At 36.6% G+C, this 22,463-nt stretch overlaps 1 protein-coding gene and 1 non-coding gene across 4 annotated transcripts; both read right to left on the bottom strand.

Moving 5' to 3' along the window:
• Positions 1–303: 303 nt before the first annotated feature.
• LOC112711314 (TNF receptor-associated factor homolog 1b) lies at positions 304–11,854 on the bottom strand. Of its 3 annotated transcripts, none has more exons than XR_011865965.1 (13): positions 11,499–11,736; positions 10,568–10,791; positions 10,012–10,123; positions 8,429–8,517; positions 8,187–8,255; positions 7,972–8,104; positions 6,849–7,007; positions 5,899–6,247; positions 5,342–5,454; positions 3,976–4,126; positions 3,240–3,712; positions 2,414–3,154; positions 304–1,932 (listed from the first exon to the last, which is right to left on the bottom strand). XR_011865965.1 is itself a non-coding variant. In XM_025763941.3 (13 exons), exons 2-13 carry the CDS (start codon positions 10,743–10,745, stop codon positions 547–549), a joined length of 3,414 nt encoding a protein of 1,137 aa, XP_025619726.1. In that variant the 5' UTR covers positions 10,746–10,791; positions 11,499–11,854; the 3' UTR covers positions 304–546. The 3 variants fall into 3 exon arrangements, 2 of the variants coding, with proteins under 2 accessions (XP_025619726.1, XP_025619727.1); XM_025763941.3 differs by having other exon boundaries at positions 2,953–3,154; positions 11,499–11,854; XM_025763942.3 differs by having other exon boundaries at positions 2,953–3,154; positions 10,568–10,748; positions 11,499–11,778.
• Positions 11,855–18,296: 6,442 nt separating this feature from the next.
• LOC112713602 (small nucleolar RNA R71) lies at positions 18,297–18,400 on the bottom strand. The gene has a single exon (XR_003158572.1). It is a non-coding gene; the product is annotated as a small nucleolar RNA R71 (small nucleolar RNA).
• Between the last annotated feature and the right edge of the window lie 4,063 nt (positions 18,401–22,463).

The following is a 22,463-nucleotide window of genomic DNA, read 5'->3' as shown; positions in this document are numbered from 1 at the left end:
TGAGTGTATAATGCATGGGTGTAATGTCTAAAATTAGGGACTGTCCAATCCACTTGACCAATATATATATATATATATATATATATATATATATATATATATATATATATATATATATATATATCACAATTACCATTATTAGTCTTTTAACTAGTAATTTGATTTTACGGAGTTCTATTGTGGCACCAGTTAGCAAAACCCGAGTTAATTACTATGAAAGCATGCGTCTAAAACGTGGACGTGGAGATGCATGGTTCCCGCTGTTTAGTTTTACTATGACCAATGTACTCCGAACTCCGAAGGTAAAAAACCTCATAATGATTCATCCATAAATGATAAATCCCAGATAACCAAGACACGTATGAATTTCATAAACAAAAGCTGGAAACAAATAACCGAAACACTCTTTACAAGATGTTTTTGCTTATGAAGTGATCACAACCTCACTCCAATCTAAAAAGAGAACCAACAAATCCCCCCAAATACATTATTCCATTTGGATGGTGACCACTCATTTCTGGACACTCTCCATCCTCTTTTCCCTCTCTAAGTAGGACCATTTGACGGCCGGAATATGGAATAACCATTGATACCAGATGCCACATTTGAGTAATCTGGATAGTACGAGTAACCATCATTATCCGAGTTCCTCATACCTAGATATAGCAGATCAGATCCGCCCACCTGCCACTGGTTAGGCATCACCCCGTCAACCTGCCCATTGACGTAAGAAGTACTCATTTGTGGAACATAATCTCTCATTGAATCGAAATGCCCATTAGACGACCTATAACCTCCTTGAAATCCGTGATCATGATGATGGAAACTCAGCGAACGCTCGAACCTGCAAGAACTGGTTGAGGATCCAAACTCATCATCTGCACCCAAGTCCCCAGGATAACTGAACTGTCGATTAAGCAAGTGTGGCCCACTATTAAGAGACTGGAATGTTGAACTCGCCTTTGCCGACTTTCCAACACCAGTTTCATCATCAAGCAGGTCATTTATGATATCAAGATGCGGGAACTCATCCACTAACAACCCTTGGTTCTGACGGCCAGATGTGCAAGCAGGGAACTCAGTCAAGATATCACCCATAGATCTACTGTGCACTGGCCTGTACAAGTCATGGTTTTGAATGTCATTAAGCCCGGAAGGTTGGTCATAGTGCATGCTTCTGCTTGTTTCGCTTTGAGAATTTTCCATCCACTGGGGACCATTATGTAATACATCGCGTTTAACCATGCCAAAGGGCAAACCTGTCTGGCCAGCACTAGTGCCCATTCTATCAGAGCCCTGGGGTAAAAATATTGGTGATGATACCATGGAGGGCGGTTGAGAAAACCCAGAAGATTGTTTCACTGTGGAACTAGAGGAACTGGAATGGGTCAGATTGGCAGCTGTTGAAGTCACTGGGTTCCCTATTATAGCATTTCTGTAGGATTGAGGAACATAACTGTGAGTAGCAGGTGATGGATCAGGACCTAACCGACTAGATGCACTCACTGAACGTGAAAGTGGAAGAGCTGTTTGAGCCATTGAGACAACAGGAGCTGCAGGCCTGGGACCAGGAACCAAAGGAGAACTAGAAGGTCTTGACATCACGGAAAGTTGTGCTACAGATCTTTCAGTTAATCTCACACTTGCAGTTGAAGATTTTAGGGTCTCGGTTTTGGACACAGTTGTTGCTTGTGATGCAGATGAGAAAGGTGAAGATGTTTTCCTGATATGAACAGGATCTACCGTAGCGCTGGTCTTGTGTTCTTCTGACTTCATCTGAACAGTTGAGGATATGTTTCTAAGGGGACTTAATGGTGAGGATGGCACTGCAGGTATATTCTCTTTCCGTAGACTTTCATTGTCAACAGGTCTCTCTGTCTCAACTTGGTCTTTGATATTCTGTTTCTGTTGCAGTGAAGCAACATCCTCCTCCTACCAATTAGAAAAGCAAATACCATACATCAAGAAAAAAGAGATACGAAGTATTGAATATCAACTGAGCAAATACAAAATTTTTGGTATGCTATGGTATTATGGCTTATTCCCAAAAAAAATTAGGGGGAAAAGAAAAGGGAAAACACGATCTTTAAAGGGAAACATTAAAAATTAACCAAAATTTTACTCCCATGTACAAACATGATATCCCACCACCTTCAAAATCCAGATCATTTTGATTCATAGGTAAATTTGTAAAGCGTAAAACAAATCACCAGCATTTACCTAAGACTAATAATAAACTTAATATTACAACGTTCCCTCAAGCTTAAACTTGTTAAGCTTTAAGAATCCTAGAAATAAAAATAGCAAACAAATGAACAGGAAGCAAAGAGCACCAAGAAACAACTCCAAGGGAAAAAATAATGAGGATAAAAATATCTTCATATAGGATAAAGATATCTGCATGGATTAGTACCGTAACACAAGGTGTCAGAATTTGACTTTTTCCTTCTTCAGAAGAATGTAGAACAGCATTCCGTTCTTATTTTCACATCTATTATTCCCAAGGGAAGACAGGAAATATAAAGTTTTCACTCACGTGGCAGCTGATGTAAAGAAGATGCAAACAATAAACAAAGTAGGTATATAGAAACATCACCAAGGGCTTGTTTGGGTACTTTGGTTTGTGTTTTCATTTCTTCTTTCATTTTCAATATTTTCTAATTCAAATTTTGTGAAGGAAAGAATGAAAACAGAAAACAGTATTGAATATTTTATCGTTTTCTTTTTTTTCACAAAAAAAAACCACTGAAAATTAAAATAAAACCAAACAGTCCCTAGGTTTTCAGTTATCTTGAATACTCATGGACTTCTCCAAAATATAATCAAAGCGCAAACTATTTTTGATCTATCTCAGCAGAAGAATCAGGTAAAAATTATTCTAATATGTAACCAACCAGAGAGCAAGAAACACTTAATAATTTTACAAGGATTCGGGGATGGAAATTGGACCACCTTTCTTACAACATGCTGCTCAGCCCACTTTAACCGGTCCCGCAAGGAGATGACAGTGCCCTTGGACTCAGATTCCCGAACCTTACTGCTTCCAGACTCATTGTGAATACCCACAGCAACTGTGGCAGAACCAGATGGTTGACCATCTGTTTCATTTGTCCAGCTACCAATATCACAAGATGCTTTACCATGGTTCTTAGCTCTACAGATAAAAGGTGCCAAATTAGGTTAAGACACCAACCATACTTGATATCAATCCAGACTAAAAGTTTAATGTATACATTTACCTGCTAGGTGACTTCTGGGCATTATAATTTGAGAAAGGGCTCCCCTTGTAATGGTCATTCATGACCACTGATGGCAATGAATCAGTTGAGCATGTTGAAGAACTATCATCTATCACTGAACTGCTCCTTTTCTCAGACAGTCCATTTTGCATCGATGAAACACCTATGCCGTTGCTACTAGCCTCAGTTGGAGGATGAGCTTCAGATGCATCAGTATCCCAATTAACAGGACTAGCATCTCTGTCTTCTGAATCAGGTTGAAGTACCTCAACAACGGCATCCACGGAGTCAGACGCATCAGAAACATCTTCCATGGCATCAGCCTTTTCAGACAGACTTTGAGGCTCATCCATAATAGAATCCTTTTTCTCATCAACATCATTGTCATCTTGGTTCTTGCCATTAAGAGCCAAAGCAGTCCTCTCCTCCTTCCCTTTATCCTTTCCTTTCCGATTGTTCCGTTTTTGTTTTGCCTGTAACGAAAAAAAGTGGTCTAGTTGTCAGCCATAAAAGCAAAGTCAACTATTTCCTCATATAAACCAAACGCACTTAACATCCTTTAAGGTTGGGTTAATTATTTTGGGTAAGTTATCTGCCAGTTTTGCAAGAAATCTTGGGATGCTTTTAATATTATGAACTATTTCCAACCCAAAGTTAGCTGCATGGAGAAGGAAAATAGAAGGTCAAGACTCATTGAAATGAAGATCCCTTGACAATGTCTCCTTGAGATCCGCACCTGTTTTCTCTTTGACTTCTTTTCCTTCTCACCGACCCCACGTTTTACTTTCTGATCACTTTCAGCTTGCCATGCAGCCTCTTCTTCCCGGATGAGCTCTTCCTGTCTCTTAAGTGCAACAGCCTCCTGGTATGCAACCTCAATTTTATTGCTGCAACATTCGATAGGTAGGAGTCAGCACATCTTAATCAACGGATGATAAATACATACATATAAACTACCAAGTACCAACACAAGAAAGAGAGCTTTGGAGCAATAGTTGAGTTGTCTCCATGTGACTTCAAGGTCACAGAGTCAAGCTGTGACACTGATAGAATATAATAATACAGAGATAGGAAAAGTAGAGAAAGAAGGGTATGATATTGATAAATGGAAATTCTCAGAATAAGTCAAAATGCTCAAGAGCCAAATTCAGAGCACTCGGTAGTTCTCCCACTCCAAAACTAGAATAATCCAAGCCTAACCCTTTCCTGACCTCACTCATGACACCTATATCTCCTCTAACAGAAATCTCTCCACACAAAAGGGTCCCCTATGGCCTTCAGCTCACCAAAGTTAGTTACGCTCTAGCCCACATGGCTTGAGGAGCCATTCCCTATGGCTGTGTTTGTTTACAAGGAGGGGACATTAAGGCATGGATACAGAGACATAAAATCGTGTTTGGCAGATGAGACATAGATATAGTGTCTTGGGACACTGAATTAGTGTATTTTGCGTCTTTCCTGACAGAAATGACACAGAGACACTGGACGGCGACACAACTTATTTTTTTATTTTTTCTTTTATGATTACTATCAAATTTTCATAATTACATCTTTTATAATTCTATTTTTTATTCTAAATTTTGTGTGAAGGAAAAAATGAAGGTAAATCGAACTTTTTGTTGTTTGTTTTATCTTATATTCAGTTTTTCATCAAACAAAATAAAAAAAAAACACTAGTTTCTGTATCTCTGTCTTTTGTGTCAAGTTCTCAGTGTCTTGTCTTGTCCTATTCTCAAAACCAAACGCAACCTATTTTACCCTTTCCTTTTTTCTCTTGCATACACTTTCAACTCTTTGCCTTGCTGTTCCCTATCAGAAACCAACCACTAATGCATTTATCAAGTTGGAATGCCTACATGACACCCTTTGGGTGTGACCCTTCTCTAATATTTGTGCACCAAGCTACCCTTTATAAACTACCAACACAAGAAATAGCTGAGAGAGAGAGAGAGAGAGAGAGAGAGAGAGAGAGAGAGAGAGAGAGAGAGAGAGAAGAAGGCCATGGGTATTTAAAAGCACACAATACCTGAATATATGGGCAAGGACAAATATCTCCAAAGTTCTACAACCCAAGGCCATGGGTATTTAAAAGCACACAATACCTGAATATATGGGCAAGGACAAATATCTCCAAAGTTCTACGACCCAATTCTGTGAGACGCCTTTCATCACGCTCTATAGAATCTTTATTGAAGTCCTCTCCCGAGTTTCCATCCTACAAAATTAGGCAAGAAATTCTCTAAGAAATGAAATGGATTCTAAAACCATAAAGCCCAACTATATCACATCCATATCCTTCTTCGTGCTCATAACCTCTAGAGCTGTTAAATATGTTGCCAGCTCTAATGATGCTAAACTTACTTCTTAAACATTACATTAATTATTAAAGGAGATATATCAATACCCGTAAGTGAACTACAGAAATTTGGTAGAAAAATAAGGGGGATCCCAACATAAATTCAACTTAGTTTTTAGCATTTGAGTAGTATAAATTCATTGCATTATAACCACTATTGTCAATATAGAGGCAGCTCCTTGATATGCTATAACTACCACTTTTGGGCCAGCTGCTCTGCCCTTCAATCATGGATTGACTACGTTAATGCTATCAACAGATAATTCCATAGTTATTTTCATGAACATGATTCCAACATCTTACCTTTGTACGATTCTGAGGACCCTTCTCCTCTTTAGGAGGGAGTGGTTCTATAGCAGCCCTTTCTAGTAGCAGTAAAACATCATCCACCAATACAAACATATCCTTCTCAACACGGATAATTGGTGCTGGCATTTCTTCACCATCCAGTGATTTTACCCTAGCCTTCTTGCACTTGGTCTGGCCTTCAAGAGCCCTCAGCCCACTGTACAAAGAGTCCATAACCAACGTAGACGTGACTTCTTTCTCTATAAAGAAGTGTTTTACAACTACTTTCAAAATTACATCTGTCTTCTCTCTCGACATGCGGCGCCTAGAATTTTGGTCAATTTCCCGCCAGAAAGCAAAGAAGCTGAATGTAACAAATTACCGTATGATCAGCTAATCAAATGAAACACTGCAACTTAAAGGTCTAGCGAAGTGTCAATGAATGAATGCACAATATTAAATAGGGAAATAGTTTAGATTCCCAAAATAAAAAATTACTAGGGGGAGGCACAAAGACAATTACATAGATCATACAATGATGAGATGGTATATATTTCAGATTCCATGAAGGTGGCTACCTACATAAAAAGTGGTCACTGAATAGGTTTGATTCTACAGTATTCATCTCTCATCTCTACCTTCCTATCCATTCCCAATACATTAAACATTTTTCACTTTCAAGGATTGAATGCTTTCCCTCCCAGCATGCCAATGATATTTTGAATTTAGAGATTGAAGGGGAATTAAACCAACTCAGATCATGGTTCTTCAGTTCAAGTTTTGAAATATTATTATTGATCAGAAACTGAAAAATAAATAATTTAATAACCCTGACTTTTATTAGGTCAAGGTGACAATATGGAGAAAGAACAAAACATAAGGACAATGGCATACATAGTGTGACAAGTTACAGAACAGATTATACACATACAAGAATGACACTTTTCTAGGAAAGCATAAAGTACCTCGACCACCTAGCTTTATCCTCTATCAACTTCCCAAGCTTGCTTCTTCTCTCTTCCACAAAGCGCCGGCAAATTTGTTCTACATTTGTCAAATATACCCTAACAAGTTCTCTCCTATACTGACAATCAAGGCAACGAAAAGGTCTGTCTGATTTCTCCCTATGCATCAGAAACAAAAAGTTAAATAAGATCACACATCTGAACCAAAAGCTCCAGCTCAAAATAAAAACCAAATAAACAAGGTTTACATTTCTCATTGTCCAGAGGCCCAGATGTCATGCAATTTCTTTTTTATATATATAATTTGAAATCCTATCATTTTTTGTATGAGATTTAGGAGGGAATAATTTGTCATTTGGACTTTAGGAGTAAATATTATAAAGGCCTTTCATCCAACAATATATACCGCTTTCCTGCATCAACAAACCAATAACACAAATGTTTATAATTGGTTTCAAACTGCTACTACATGTGTGCTCATTGTCATCTTTCATAATAATTATGCAACATCCATGATTTATTTATTTCTCTAAGTTAGATCTGATTTCTTCGTTCCCATCTTTCAATTGTTTTGCAATCATATTTTTATTAAAGCTAACAAAGGTAATCCACACAGCTATAGCAACTCAATATTTTAACAGAAAAGATCTTAAACACAACAAGATAACATTTAACACAAATTTTAGGCCCAAAAAGTGACAAAGAAAAATAACATTGAAAAGGCCTATGGAGAGTAGAAGTCTAAAATTTCTGTGCATCAATCATCATAATGGAAATACAGGTTGCCAGATATAAATCCAAGGCTTTATATAGCCTTGCCACAAATACTACATAATGACAAGAACTACTGTAGGCCCTACTTCGCTAAAGAGATTTTGCATCACAAAACCAGTGTTGTTTCTTGCTGGTTCTCAATTTACTAAAAGGGATATTGAGCAATCACTCTAACTATTACAACTATAACCTATATAAAAATTTCTTCTTTCTATATATTTTTAGAAAACAGTTTAAAACTGTGGACAAACACTAATCAGTAGCACAGTAACAAAGCTGCACAAAAGATGGAGGTGAACTTGAACTTGAACCTGAAAGATTCCAATAACATAAACTATGTATAGAATACCTAATGACTTGAACTTGAGCTTTTATTATCAAATTGTCAGAAGCGTCAACAAATCCATCATACACCTTGGAAAGCTCCATAAATTTTTTCCATCCCCAGTCATGCTCCTTCTTCCAAAATCGATGCAACGTATCTGGAAGGTATAAGTGTCTCAATAATGCTGATAGAAAAATTGTAAACTCCAGTAGTAATAAAGAAACTATTAGCCAGCAAACCCGAATATTTTGATTTCTTTGGGTCTTTGTTGACCACGGCAATTGTAAATTGCGCGAAATGGCTCCATCCTGTATCACCCCAAAGAAAAGGGAATATAAGCCAAACAATCTGGAACCAGTTACACAGAAAGCGAAACTACAAAATGATACAATCTTCAAAAAAATTAAAAATAAAAACAAATTGAGATTTATTTTTTCTGTTTTGACAAAATTATATGTATTATATGTTTTGTGAATTGAACCTGGAAGAAGTTTATCATGATTAGCCACACACAGAAACAGCGAAAGATGATTGCAAACATCACAACCTTGTGGATAGATTAAAATATACCTGCCACACGCCAAAGGATGAGTAAGTCAACAAATTCGATACTACATATTAAGCAATTAGCAAGTCATATGGACCATCTTTGCAAACAAAACAAATTTATTAGTGTTAGTATGTACCAAAAGTACATCAAAGACTTGAATTCTATTCGCATCTGTTAGAAATAAAGAGTATCCTGTGATATATCTAGAATATCGCAAACTTTCATGATTATTCCCTTGGTTAATTAGGATTAGAGTTTGTGTTGTTATAAATGGGGATTGATGCTTTGTAATTTTACACATCACACTTCACACCACCTGCAAACTTCCATTAATTCACTCTTTATTCTCTTTTTACCTACACTCTTACCTAAAATTCATAATCTTAACATGGTATCAAAGCGGTACCAACAATTGTGACCCATGGCATCTTTCTATGGCCAGGTTCCAATCATTTGAAACTTATATTTTTAAGAATCTATTCCATCTTTGCTTTATACCTGTTTCTTCAATCTTGCTTCTAGTCTTCATTTTAAAACTTTCCTCACACAGCTACTGTTTTAAAAATGCACTATTAACCCTGGTGCCTTTCCGCCAACTTTTCCAGCATTCTTTCTAGCCAGCTGTTACCATGCATCACTCCAGCAGCCTTGAACCTGTGTCACGTGTCATTCCACCAGTCTCCAACACTTCTTTGCCATCGGCCACCATTCCAGTCCTAATTCAGGCGATCGACCTCACCAACAAAACCATCACCTCCAGCACATTTTGTTTGCTACAGACGCATCTTCACGTGGTCTCCCACGTGGCATCAAACACCTCACCAAGCTTCTGCACATTTGAAGACCTGCCACTGTCTGTCCAACAAGAGAAGGTGCATGTAGAGGACCCATCTTATATGCCTTAGAGTTTGACTGTTGCCATCATTGAATATTGATGCATTTTTGGGCTATTTCTGGTACCAGAACTGCTATTGGACCTCTGCAGAAGCAGCTGTCTGGCACTGCACTCTCTTATCCATTACTTTCTGGTGATGTCGCAATGGTGTTCTGAGGTACTAGGTAAAAGGTTTTAATAAATGGAAGCAACATCTAACCAAGTTTCGTCCAATAAATCTTCATATTTTCTGGTATTTTGCAGCAACATTTTTCGGTTTTCCTTCAAGGATCTCACCCATCCTTTGAATTAAAATTTGGCTTTAGTCATTCTTAAATTCCTATACCGAGGCTTTACCAAAAGAGATACCCAGCCACAGAACTTGTATGTAACTTGTGGAGCAACTCTAAAAGTATTTGCCCAAAACAGGGTGGCACTCATTTGTCATGCCCAATCCCATCCTTTGAATTTTACAATATGGATTTCATCCTTTGCTCAAGATTATAATTGTTACCAACAAGATCTAACATACAAATAGGTTTGAAGGTTTTGATCAAAACAATGCAAACAGTAAAGTCTAAAGCACAAAAAAGCAAAAAAAAAGTGATCAAGTCCTATAAGTCTATCTAAAGGAACATACCATTTGTAGCCACCAACTTCAAATGCATTACTGCGAAGTTCCCTTTTGGTAATCTGAGAAAACTTCTCTATCTTCCATGTATATTTTCCATACAGTTCAGAAGGTTTTGGTCCTGTAAAATGAAAACCAAAACAATAATCAAAGTATAATAACATCCATTCACTTGGAAACTTTAACAACGATAATCAAAGTATAATCACATCCATGCACTTGGAAAGTTTAACAGCCGATTTAAAGGTCAGAGAAATTTGATGGTATAATCTCACTACAAAACTTACTAAGAGACAAGCAGAACTGCTAACAGTGTATCTAAGTGACAACACATAACATGATGTCTCATTATTAGTGCAAGACCCAAATTGTTACCAAACATTTTCATACAAACTGAATAATTAACCAAACCACTAAAGTCAACCAATTAACCAAAAGAAAAAGGAATGAGATTTTGTCACATAACATGACATCTAATTTAATTATTCTTTATAACATAATTACCATCCCTAAAGCTCACTCAGCCATGTGTGTGTGCGGGGAAAAACCGAGGAAAGAAATTTACCACCATCATCTTCGTCATCAGTGTCCCAATAAGGAGGCGAGGTAGACGTGATTCCATTCTCAACCTGCTCAGATGATCGCCACTCTGCCAATGCATCCCCAGATTGACACCGTTGCCCACTTGAGATTCCCTCCGCAGATTTTCCCACTCCAGACTCCTCACTGACAACCCCAGCCATTCCCTGATCAGGAAATAGTCCACTAAATCTCCGCTTACAACAACCACTGTATAATAATCAAATAAACAAACCCAAATTAACCCCTAAAACCCCACATTATTTTATCAGACACAATGATGCACAGTTGGCAGTAAGTATATCCATTCCTAACGGCATGACAAAAATCATTTAAAATCAAATGATAACCAACAAAAAAAAAGGCAAAGGTGCTTTGCCCAAGGAAAATTTAAGACAACAAAGAACAAATTAAGCATCCAATTTTGAACTCTCCAAGTTAAGAACTGAAAAACAATAACACTCATTTCTCCAGAACTCATATCAATTAAACTAATGCAACACTAACCTTCCCAATTTCAGCTCAAAATTATTGAAACCAAACACAATCACAAAGGCAAACTCAGCCGAAAACCCAAACATCAAATAAAACCCTAAAATAAAAAATTTCAAAAACAAAAAATACTCAATCAAACTAATAGTTGAAACAATCCGAATTAAAATAAAAATCAAGCAACTGAACAATACGCGATGGCGGAACTACCTCTCTGAGGCGAAATAGCATAAAAATCAAAAACCGAAAATTCACAGACAAAACAAACATTTGCAAAGAAGGCGAATATCTCACGCAATAATTCACACGAATAAATAAAAAACAAAAAGAATGAAAAAAAAGGGGATAATATGATCAGAATAGGGAAATTGAAGAATGAAACAGAAGGAGAATGAGTGGATCGATGTGAAGAGTGGAAGACAAACCTGGGAATCGAAGAGCGGAGGTTTGTCAAAAGGGCGCAATCAGAGCCCTGAGATTTTAGAGAGAGAGAGAGAGAGGCGAAGAGAGAGAGAGAGAAGAGAAATAGGTTCAGCAGCAACAGAGAGAGAGAAGAAAGAGAGCAAAAGCATAACCCAAAACAAACCCCAAAATTAAATAAATTAATTAAAAATTATTTTTTAAGATAATAAAAAGAAAAATAAATATTTTATTCTTTCTTTCAATCACAATTGTTTCCATACTTTCCTTATAGGCTTTTGCATTAGAAGAACACGGGTTTCCTTTTTCGTCCCTATTTAGGAGTTTTTCCATTTTTGATTTTTCATTGCATTTTAAAAAAAAAAAAAAAAAACAAAACTACTACACAGCCGCCACTTTCAGTTTCTCGCATGATTTTGGCTTTTGTAATTTTTCTTAGGTTTCAATTTTATTTTTGTCTATGAAAAATACACTATTTTTTATTTAAATAAGAATTTAATTGTAAAGCAATTTTAATATTTAATTATTTACACATACATTCTATTACCTAGCGTTACATCAATAAAAATAATTTTTTTTACATGAATCAAATAAATAATTATTCAGAAAAATATATATTTAAATGATTGAATAAAATATTTTAAACCATATATTAAAATCAAATTCTTTAAATAAATATATAATTTTTATGATAAGTTAACACTCAATTTGTGAATTTATTCTTTAAGGAAGTAATTAATGGTGAAGACTATAATTATGAGTTTTAAAATTTTCTGGCACCATAGAAAATATATTAGAAAAACCAAAATGAAAAAAAAAAGTTTATTTTGTAATTATCAAAACCTTATTTAAAATTTTAAGATCAAAATTATTAAAATAACCAAAATAGAAATTAAAGAATCCTTTATATTACACATTATATTGGTTATAGTTGCTCTCTAAAATATCTGATAGATCAATGTGAGACCGATTAACAAGAATGACAAAGTCAACATAATAATCATTCACTAGATGTTGTTAATGCAGCTTAAAGATCAATTCGTGTGAAGATTCAAAAAGTGAGGTTCCCAAATTTAATCTCTATGGAACACTTGAGTTGAGGCCATGAGCGAAACGAACAAATGGTGTTGAATATTGAGACATCTGAAATCAAGGAATGACCATGCCAGTCATATGGATGGCAGCAATACCGATTTGGTCTTCTTTCGGCACTCTAAAGAAATTAAAATATTAATCGACGGAGAAGATTCAACTCAATGCGTCAGAAACTATCAAATTTTGATCAATCGAAACTCATCCTTCCTTTTTGTCAAGGACGAGAGAAATTGTCGACTCCAGAATGTGATTCTATAGGTGATTCGTGTATGATTGAGTGACCCCTATTATAATCAGAGAGAAGTTGAGGGATGGAGAATTGGATCGCCTCCAACTTCAGATCCCTCACCTCCATAACGCACTCATGTTTAGCGCCTCTCTGATAAGATAAATAAATAGGAATAAAAAACACAGCAAAAACAAGAAGAAATATAGAATTTTCCTACTAGATCTCTAAGAAATCTATTTTTTGCAACTTAGGTCGTCGAAAGAGCTTTTTCAACTAGACCTTTAAAGAATTATCCTTGACAACTTAGATCAAAGGGATAAAACTAAAGAAGCTAACATTAAGAGTTACCTTAGGATGGATTCTTCAATTTCTTCATTTAACAAGTAAAGCAAACCACTCACCTCACTTAATGTAACACTCTCACCACCAGAATATCATGCTTTTGGCTGCGCCACGCTAATAACGATGATATTACAACGACTTCTATATATATAATAGTAAGGAGGAGCCTTTACCTAAAAACTTTATTGACTTTTCTTTGAAAAACCGGAAACATTTTTCTTTTATATGGACATACATACATTCAAATTATCACACACTTTACATTCACAAAAATAACTTATACAAGGAACATATAAATATTACGTATATATGTAATTACATTCACAACTCTTATTCCTCTTTACAAAAATGTAAATATCGACAACAAAGGCGAGGAAAAATATCTAAGATATTAAAACAGATAAAGTACAACCAAAGCCTCAGTAAAATTTTCATAGTCATTCATTTCTTAAAAAGGATAGGACTGTAGGGGGTGAGAACCAAACCACATATCTCAGTAGAATTTCAGAATTATTATATATATATATATATATATATATATATATATATATATATATATATATATATGAGAATTATATATATATGAGAATTTGTTTTACAACAGTGATCGATCGTTGCTTATCTTATTAATCTTATTCTCTAAACATTTGTCTTATTCCTAACTCCATCTAGTTCTTTAATCATTAATTTACCAAGCATCAATCTTTTCCCCAAAACTAACAATTAATCATCCCAGTCACACATACATACATCATTTACAAGACTTCCAATCTCAACATATCAATTCTACCAACTTCACCAAAGGATATAAATTACCCAACCATGGCCTCCGGCCCAAAATACACCACAACACATCAAGAGATATAACTAAATCAATTAATCACGGTCTCCGGCCAAAATTAATTCGACATTTAAACAATCATAATCGTCAATCTCTTACAAGCCACCACACTCCACTATAATTCGAACCAACAAGTTGCACTCACAAGTAATCAGACAGACAATCAAACAATCACACATAGAGAACAATTATGACATATAGTACCGTTAACAGGATATCAATTAGGCAAACCAAATAATTATGCATACCCAAGCAATTTCAAACAAATGCAATATGATGCATGCCTATTCTACTAGTCGTGAGTTCTCAGAGGGAGAGTGTTTTGTCACCTTTTCTACTGGAGGTATGATTTTATCTCGGATGGAGAGTACCATGTCACGTATCTTAGAGGGAGAGTGTCCTGTCACCTTGCAATCAGAGAGAATATAGGCAAAACAACCCACCACATCCCTAAAAGAAACATTCCAAGCTTATCACAAACTAGTCTCAGAGGAAAAGTGCTATGCCACTTGTCTCAATAGGAGAGTGTGATGAGCGGATAATTTATACGCTTTTTGGCATTGCTTTTAGGTAGTTTTTAGTAAGTTCAAGCTACTTTTAGAGGTGTTTTCATTAGTTTTTATGTTAAATTCACATTTCTGGACTTTACTATGAGTTTGTGTGTTTTTTTGTGATTTCAGGTAATTTCTGGCTGAAATTGAGGGACTTGAGTAAAACTCTGATAGGAGGCTGACAAAGGACTGCTGATGCTATTGGAATCTGACCTCTCTGCACTCGAAATGGATTTTCTGGAGCTACAGAACTCCAAATGGCGCGCTCTTAATGGCTTTTGAAATTAGACATCCAGAGCTTTCCAGCAATATATAATAGTCCATACTTTATTCGGGAATTGATGACGTAAACTGGCACTCAACGCCAGTTCCATGTTGCTGTCTGGAGTAAAACGCCAGAAACACGTCACGACCCGGAGTTGAACGCCCAAAACACGTTACAACTTGGCGTTCAACTCCAAAAGAAGCCACAGCTCGTGGATAGATCAAGCTCAGCCCAAACACACACCAAGTGGGCCCGGAAGTAGATTTATGCATCAATTACTTACTCATGTAAACCCTAGTAGCTAGTCTGATATAAATAGGATAAATTACTATTGTATTAGATATCTTTGGTCTCAGTTTTATTTTATTCTTCATCTGAGGAGACTATTGATCACGTTTTGGGGGGGCTGGCCATTCGGCCATGCCTGAACCTTTCACTTATGTATTTTCAACGGTGGAATTTCTACACACCATAGATTAAGGGTGTGGAGCTCTGCTGTACCTCAAGCTTCAATGCAATTACTATTATTTTCTATCCAATTCGAATTATTCCTATTCTAAGATATTCGTTGCACTTCAACTTGATGAATGTGATGATCCGTAACACTAATCATCATTCTCACCTATGAACGCGCGTGATTGACAACCACTTCCGTTCTACCCTAGACCGGGTGCATATCTCTTGGATTCCTTAATCAGAATCTTCGTGGTATAAGCTAGAATTGATGGCGACATTCATGGGAATCCGGAAGGTCTAACCTTGTCTGTGGTATTCCGAGTAGGATTCCGGAATTGAATGACTATGACGAGCTTCAAACTTCTGAAGGCTGGGTGTTAGTGACAGACGCAAAAGAATCAAGGGATTCTATTCCAATCTGATTGAGAACCGACAGATGATTAGCTGTGCTGTGACAGAGCATTTGGACCTTTTTCACTGAGAGGATGGGATGTAGCCATTGACAACAGTGATGCCCTACATACAGCTTGCCATGGAAAGGAGTAAGAAGGATTGGATAAAGCAGTAGGAAAGCAGAGATTCAGGAGGAGCACAGCATCTCCATACACCTATCTGAAATCCCCATCATTGGATTACATGAGTAACTTTATCTTTATTTTATGTTTAATTACTATTATTTGATTTTCCAAATTCCATAATTTATTTAAATCCGCCTGACTGAGATTTACAAGATGACCATAGCTTGCTTCATACCAACAATCTCTGTGAGATCGACCCTTACTCACGTAAGGTTTATTACTTGGACGACCGAGTACACTTGCTGGTTAGTTGAAAGGAGTTGTGTCCACACATAGCAAAGAGCCATTATAATGAAATATATTCCATACAATAACAAAGAGTACAACATTGATGATCACAATTTCGTCCACCAAGTTTTTGGCGCCGTTGCCGGGGATTGTTCGAGTATGGACAACTGACGGTTCATCTTGTTGCTCAGATTAGGTCATTTTCTTTTTATTTTCTTTTCAAAAAAGTTTTCAAAAATCTTTCAAAAATTTTTCTTTATTGTCGTTTTCTTAAAATATAATTTTTGAAAATAAATAAAGAAAATACCAAAAAATCATAAAATCATAAAAACCAAAAATATTTTGGGTTTCTTGTTTGAGTCTTGAGTCAACTTTTAAGTTTGGTGTCAATTGCATGTTTTAAAAAAAATTATTATGCATTTTTTGAAAATTCATGCATTCATGGTGTTCTTCATGATCTTCAAGTTGTTCTTGGTAAGTCTTCTTGTTTGATCTTGATGTTTTCTTGTTTTGCATCTTTTGTTGTTTTTCATATGCATTTTTCGTTTGTTAGAATCCATGCATTAAAGATTTCTAAGTTTGGTGTCTTGCATGTTTTCTTTGCATCAAAAATTTTTCAAAATTATGTTCTTGATGTTCATCATGATCTTCATAGTGTTCTTGGTGTTCATCTTGACATTCATAGTATTCTTGCATGCATTCTTTGTTTTGATCCATAAAGAAAAGAGAAAAACACAAAAATGACGTTTTTAATTTTTCTCTCTCCTCATTATAAATTCAAAAATCAAAAAATATCTTTTTCTTATTTTCCTCCAAATTTTCGAAATTTTGGGTTGACTTAGTCAAAAATTTTTAAAATTAGTTGTTTCTTATAAGTCAAGTCAGATTTTCAATTTTAAAAATCTTATCTTTTCAAAATCTTTTTCAAAAATCATATCTTTTTCATTTTTTCTATTTTTTCGAAAATTTTGAAAATTATTTTTTCAAAAATCTTTTTCTTAATTTTATTTCAAATTTTCGAAAATTATGCTAACAATTAATATGATTGATTCAAAAATTTTAAGTTTGTTACTTTCTTGTTAAGAAAGGTTCAATCTTTAAATTCTAGAATCTTATCTTTTAATTTCTTGTTAGTTAAGTAATTAATTTTAAAAATTAAATCTATCTTATCTTATCTTTTATATCATATCTTTTTCAAAATTTTATCTTTTTCAAAAATTTAATTTCAAAATATCTTATCTAACTTCTTATCTTCTTATCTTTTCAAATTTGACTTTAATATCTTTTTCAACAAACTATTTGACTTTTTGTTTGTTTCTTATCTTTTTCAAAACTACCTAACTACTTTTTCCTCTCTAATTTTCGAAAATATCTCATCCCTTTTTCAAAAATTCTTTTTAATTAATTAATTGTTTTAATTTTAATTCTATCTTATCTTTTATTTTCAAAAATCATTTAACTTCTTTTCAAATTTATTTTCGAAATTTCTTCCGTCTCCCCTTCTTCTATTTATTTATTTATTTACTAACACTTCTCTTCACCTCTCTTCATCTCAAATCACTGCCCCTATCTATTCATTCTTCTTCACTCCTATTCCCTTTCTTCTTCTGCTAACATAAAGGAATCTCTATACTGTGACATAGAGAATTCCTCTTTCTTTTCTTGTTCTCTTCTTCCCTATATGAGCAGGAACAAGGAAAAAGGCATTCTTGTTGAAGCTGATCCTGAACCTGAAAGGACTCTGAAGAGGAAACTAAGAGAAGCTAAACTACAACAATCCAGAGGCAACCTTTCTGAAATTTTCGAACAAGAGAAGGAGATGGCAGCCGAACCCAACAACAATAATGCAAGGAGAATGCTTGGTGACTTCACAAAACCAACGTCCAAATTTGATGGAAGAAGCATCTCCATTCCTGCCATTAGAGCCAACAATTTTGAGCTTAAGCCTCAACTAGTTGCTTTAATACAACAGAACTGTAAGTTTTATGGACTTCCATCTGAAGATCCTTACCAGTTTTTAATTGAGTTCTTGCAGATTTGTGAGACTGTTAAGACAAATGGAGTAGATCCTGAAGTCTACAGGCTCATGCTTTTCCCTTTTGCTGTAAGAGACAGAGCTAGAACATGGTTGGACTCACAACCTAAAGATAGCCTGGACTCCTGGGATAAGCTGGTCACGGCCTTCTTGGATAAATTCTTTCCTCCTCAAAAGCTGAGCAAGCTTAGAGTGGATGTTCAGACCTTCAAGCAAAAAGATGGTGAATCCCTCTATGAAGCTTGGGAAAGATACAAGCAGATGACCAAAAAGTGTCCTTCTGACATGTTTTCAGAATGGACCATATTAGATATATTCTATTATGGTCTATCTGAATTTTCCAAGATGTCATTGGACCATTCTGCAGGTGGATCTATTCACCTAAAGAAAATGCCTGAAGAGGCTCAAAAACTTATTGACATGGTTGCAAATAACCAATTCATGTACACTTCTGAGAGGAATTCCGTGAATAGTGGGATGCCTCAGAGGAAGGGAGTTCTTGAAATTGATACTCTGAATGCCATATTGGCTCAGAACAAAGTGTTGACTCAGCAAGTCAACATGATCTCTCAAAGTCTGAATGGATGGCAAAATGCATCCAACAGTACTAAAGAGGCAGCTTCTGAAGAAGCTTATGATCCTGAGAACCCTGCAATGGCAGAGGTTAATTACATGGGTAAATCTTATGGAAACACCTATAACTCATCATGGAGAAATCATCCAAATTTCTCATAGAAGGATCAACAAAAGCCTCAACAAGGCTTTAACAATGGTGGAAGAAATAGGCTCAGTAATAACAAGCCTTTTCCATCATCCTCTCAGCAACAGACAGAAAATTCTGAACAGAGCCCCTCTAATTTAGAAAACTTAGTCTCTGATCTGTCAAAAGCCACTTTAAGTTTCATGAGTGAAACAAGGTCCTCCATTAGAAATCTGGAGGCACAAGTGGGCCAGCTGAGTAAGAAAGTCATTGAAACTCCTCCCAGTATTCTCCCAAGCAATACAAAAGAGAATCCAAAAGGAGATTGCAAGGCCATTGATGTAATCAATATGGCCGAATGCACAAGGGAGGAGAAGGACGAAAATCCTAGTGAGAAAGACCTCCTGGGACGTCTCTCAAACAAGAAGGAGTTCCCCATTGAGGACCTAAAGGAATCTGAGGCGCATATAGAGACCATAGAGATTCCACTAAATCTCCTTCTGCCATTCATGAGCTCTGAAAACTATTCCTCCTCAGAAGAGGATGAAGATGTAACTGGAGAGCAAGTTGCTCAATATCTAGGAGCTATCATGAAGATGAATGCCAAGTTGTTTGGTAATGAGACTTGGGAAGGTGAATCTCCCTTGCTCATTAGTGAACTAGATACATGGATTCAGAAAACTCTACCTCAAAAGAGACAAGTTCCTGGTAAATTCTTAATACCCTGTACCATAGGCACCATGACCTTTAACAAGACTCTGTGTGACCTGGGGTCAGGCATAAATCTTATGCCACTCTTTGTAATAGAGAAACTGGGGATCATTGAGGTACAGCTTGCCTTATTCTCACTTCAATTGGCAAACAAGTCAGTAAGACAAGCTTATGGATTAGTAGAGGACGTGTTAGTAAAGGTTGAAGGCCTTTACATCCCTACTGATTTCATAATCTTAGACACTAGGAAGGAAGAAGATGAATGCATCATCCTTGGAAGACCCTTCCTAGCCACAGCAGAAGCTGTGATTGATGTTAGCAGAGGAGAATTAGTCATTCAATTGAATGGGGACTACCTTGTGTTTAAAGCTCAAGGACCTTCCTTTGCAACCATGGAGAGGAAGCATGAAAAGCTTCTCTCAGTACAGAGTCAAAAAGAGCCCCCACAGTCAAACTCTAAGTTTGGTGTTGGGAGGCCCTCATCATGCTCTGAATATCTGTGAGGCTCCATGAGAGCCCACTGTCAAGCTAATGACACTAAAGAAGCGCTTGTTGGGAGGCAACCCAATTTTTATATATCTAATTTTAATTTTATTTTATTGTTATTTTGTGTTTTATTAGGTTCATGATCATGTGGAGTCACGAAAAAAATACTAAAATTAAAAACAGAATCAAAAATAGCAGAAAAAAAACCACACCCTGGAGGAAGGACTTCTGGCGTTTAAACGCCAGTAAGGTGCATATGGCTGGCGTTCAACGCCAGAACAGAGCATGTTTCTGGCGCTGAACGCCAGAAACAAGCAACATCCTGGCATTTGAACGCCAGGAATATGCCTTGAGGAAAGCTGGCGCTGAACACCAGTAACAAGTATGGAACTGGCGTTCAACGCCAAAAACATGCTACACATGGGCGTTGAATGCCCAGAGTGTGTATCACTTTGGCGTTTAAACGCCAGAATGGTGTGCAAAGGCATTTTACATGCCTAATTGGTGCAGGGATGTAAATCCTTGACACCTCAGGATCTGTGGACCCCACAGGATCCCCACCTAACATATTCTCCCCTCTTCTCAACATTCATTCTCTCTTCCCAATTACTCCCTTCACCACTCACATCCATCCACTCTTCCCCATAAACCCCACCCACCTTCAAAATTCAAAAATCTTTCCCACCCAAACCCACCCTAAATGACCGAAACTACACCCACTCCCCTCTCTATATATACCCTTCCATTCTACTTCATTTTTACACAACACAAACCCCCTCTTCTACACCTTGACCGAAACACCTTCCCTCACTCTCCTCCATATTTTCTTCTTCTTCTTCTTCTCTTCTTTCTTCTCTTGCTCGAGGGCGAGCAATATTTTAAGTTTGATGTGATCAAATCATAATCTTTTGTTTTTCCATTACCATCAATGGCACCTAAGGCCGGAGAATCCTCTAGAAAAGGAAAAGGGAAGACAAAAGCTTCCACCTCCGAGTCATGGAAGATGGAAAGATTCATCTCCAAAAGCCATCAAGACCACTTCTATGATGTTGTGGCAAAGAAGAAGGTGATCCCTGAGGTCCCTTTCAAACTCAAGAAAAATGAGTATCTGGAGATCCGACATGAAATCCGAAGAAGAGGTTGGGAAGTCCTAACCAACCCCATGCAACAAGTCGGAATCTTATTGGTTCAAGAGTTCTATGCCAATGCATGGATCACTAGGAACCATGATCAAAGTGTGAATCCGAGTCCAAAGAATTATCTCACAATGGTTCGGGGGAAATACTTAGATTTTAGTCCGGAAAATGTGAGGTTGGCATTCCACTTGCCCATGATGCAAGGAGATGAACGCCCCTACACTAGAAGGGTCAACTTTAATCAAAGGTTGGACCAAGTCCTTATGGACATATGTGTGGAAGGAGCTCAATGGAAAAGAGACTCCAAAGCAAGCCGGTTCAACTAAGAAGACTGGACCTCAAGCCTGTGGCTAGAGGGTGGTTAGAGTTCATTCAACGCTCCATCATCCCCACTAGCAACCGATCTGAAGTTACTGTGGATCGGGCCATCATGATTCATAGCATCATGATTGGAGAGGAAGTAGAAGTTCATGAAGTCATCTCCCATGAATTCTACAAAATAGCCGAAAAGTCCTCCACCATGGCAAGGCTAGCTTTTCCTCATCTTATTTGTCATCTGTGTTACTCAGCTGAAGTGATCATAGAAAGAGACATCCTCATTGAAGAGGATAAGCCCATCACCAAGAAGAGGATGGAGCAAGCAAGAGAGACCCTCCACGGATCTCAAGAGATGCATGAGGAAGCTCATCATCAAGAAATTCCTGAGATGCCTCAAGGGATGCACTTTTCTCCCAACAACTATTGGGAACAACTCAACACTTCCCTAGAAGATTTGAGCTACAATATGGAACAATTAAGGGTGGAACATCATGAGCACTCCATCATTCTCCATGAAATAAGAGAAGATCAAAGAGTAATGAGGGAGGAGCAACAAAGGCAAGGAAGGGACATAGAAGAGCTTAAGGACATTGTTGGTCCTTCAAGAAGAAGACGCCACTAAGGTGGATTCATTCCTTGTTCTTACTTTTCTGCTGTTCGGTTTTTATATTATATGTTTATCTATGTTTTGTGTCTCTACTTCATGATCATTAGTGTTTAGTAACTATGTCTTAAAGTTATGAATAATTTCATTAATCATTCACCTCTCTTAAATGAAAAATGTTTTTTATTCAAAAGAACAAAGAAGTACATGAATTCTGAATTTATCCTTGAATTTAGTTTAGTTATATTGATGTGGTGACAATACTTTTTGCTTTCTGAATGAATGCTTGAACAGTGCATATTTTTGATCTTGTTGTTTATGAATGTTAAAACTGTTGGCTTTTGAAAGAATGATGAACAAAGAGAAATGTTATTGATAATCTAAAAAATCATGAA

This window comes from Arachis hypogaea, chromosome 9 (genome assembly GCF_003086295.3).
Source record: "Arachis hypogaea cultivar Tifrunner chromosome 9, arahy.Tifrunner.gnm2.J5K5, whole genome shotgun sequence".
NCBI classification, from domain to species: Eukaryota; Viridiplantae; Streptophyta; class Magnoliopsida; order Fabales; family Fabaceae; genus Arachis; species Arachis hypogaea.
Note: the sequence above shows the minus strand (reverse complement) of the source record. Positions and strands in the feature narration are given on the sequence as shown.

Coding starts and splice junctions, on each gene's coding strand:
- LOC112711314 (XM_025763941.3), bottom strand. CDS start 10,745: ATGGCTGGGGTTGTCAGTGAGGAGTCTGGAGTGGGAAAATCTGCGGAG. Junction 5,455..5,898: donor GTCCTCAGAATCGTACAAAG/GTAAGATGTTGG, acceptor CTAATTTTGTAG/GATGGAAACTCGGGAGAGGA. Junction 3,155..3,239: donor GCCCAGAAGTCACCTAGCAG/GTAAATGTATAC, acceptor TTTTATCTGTAG/AGCTAAGAACCATGGTAAAG.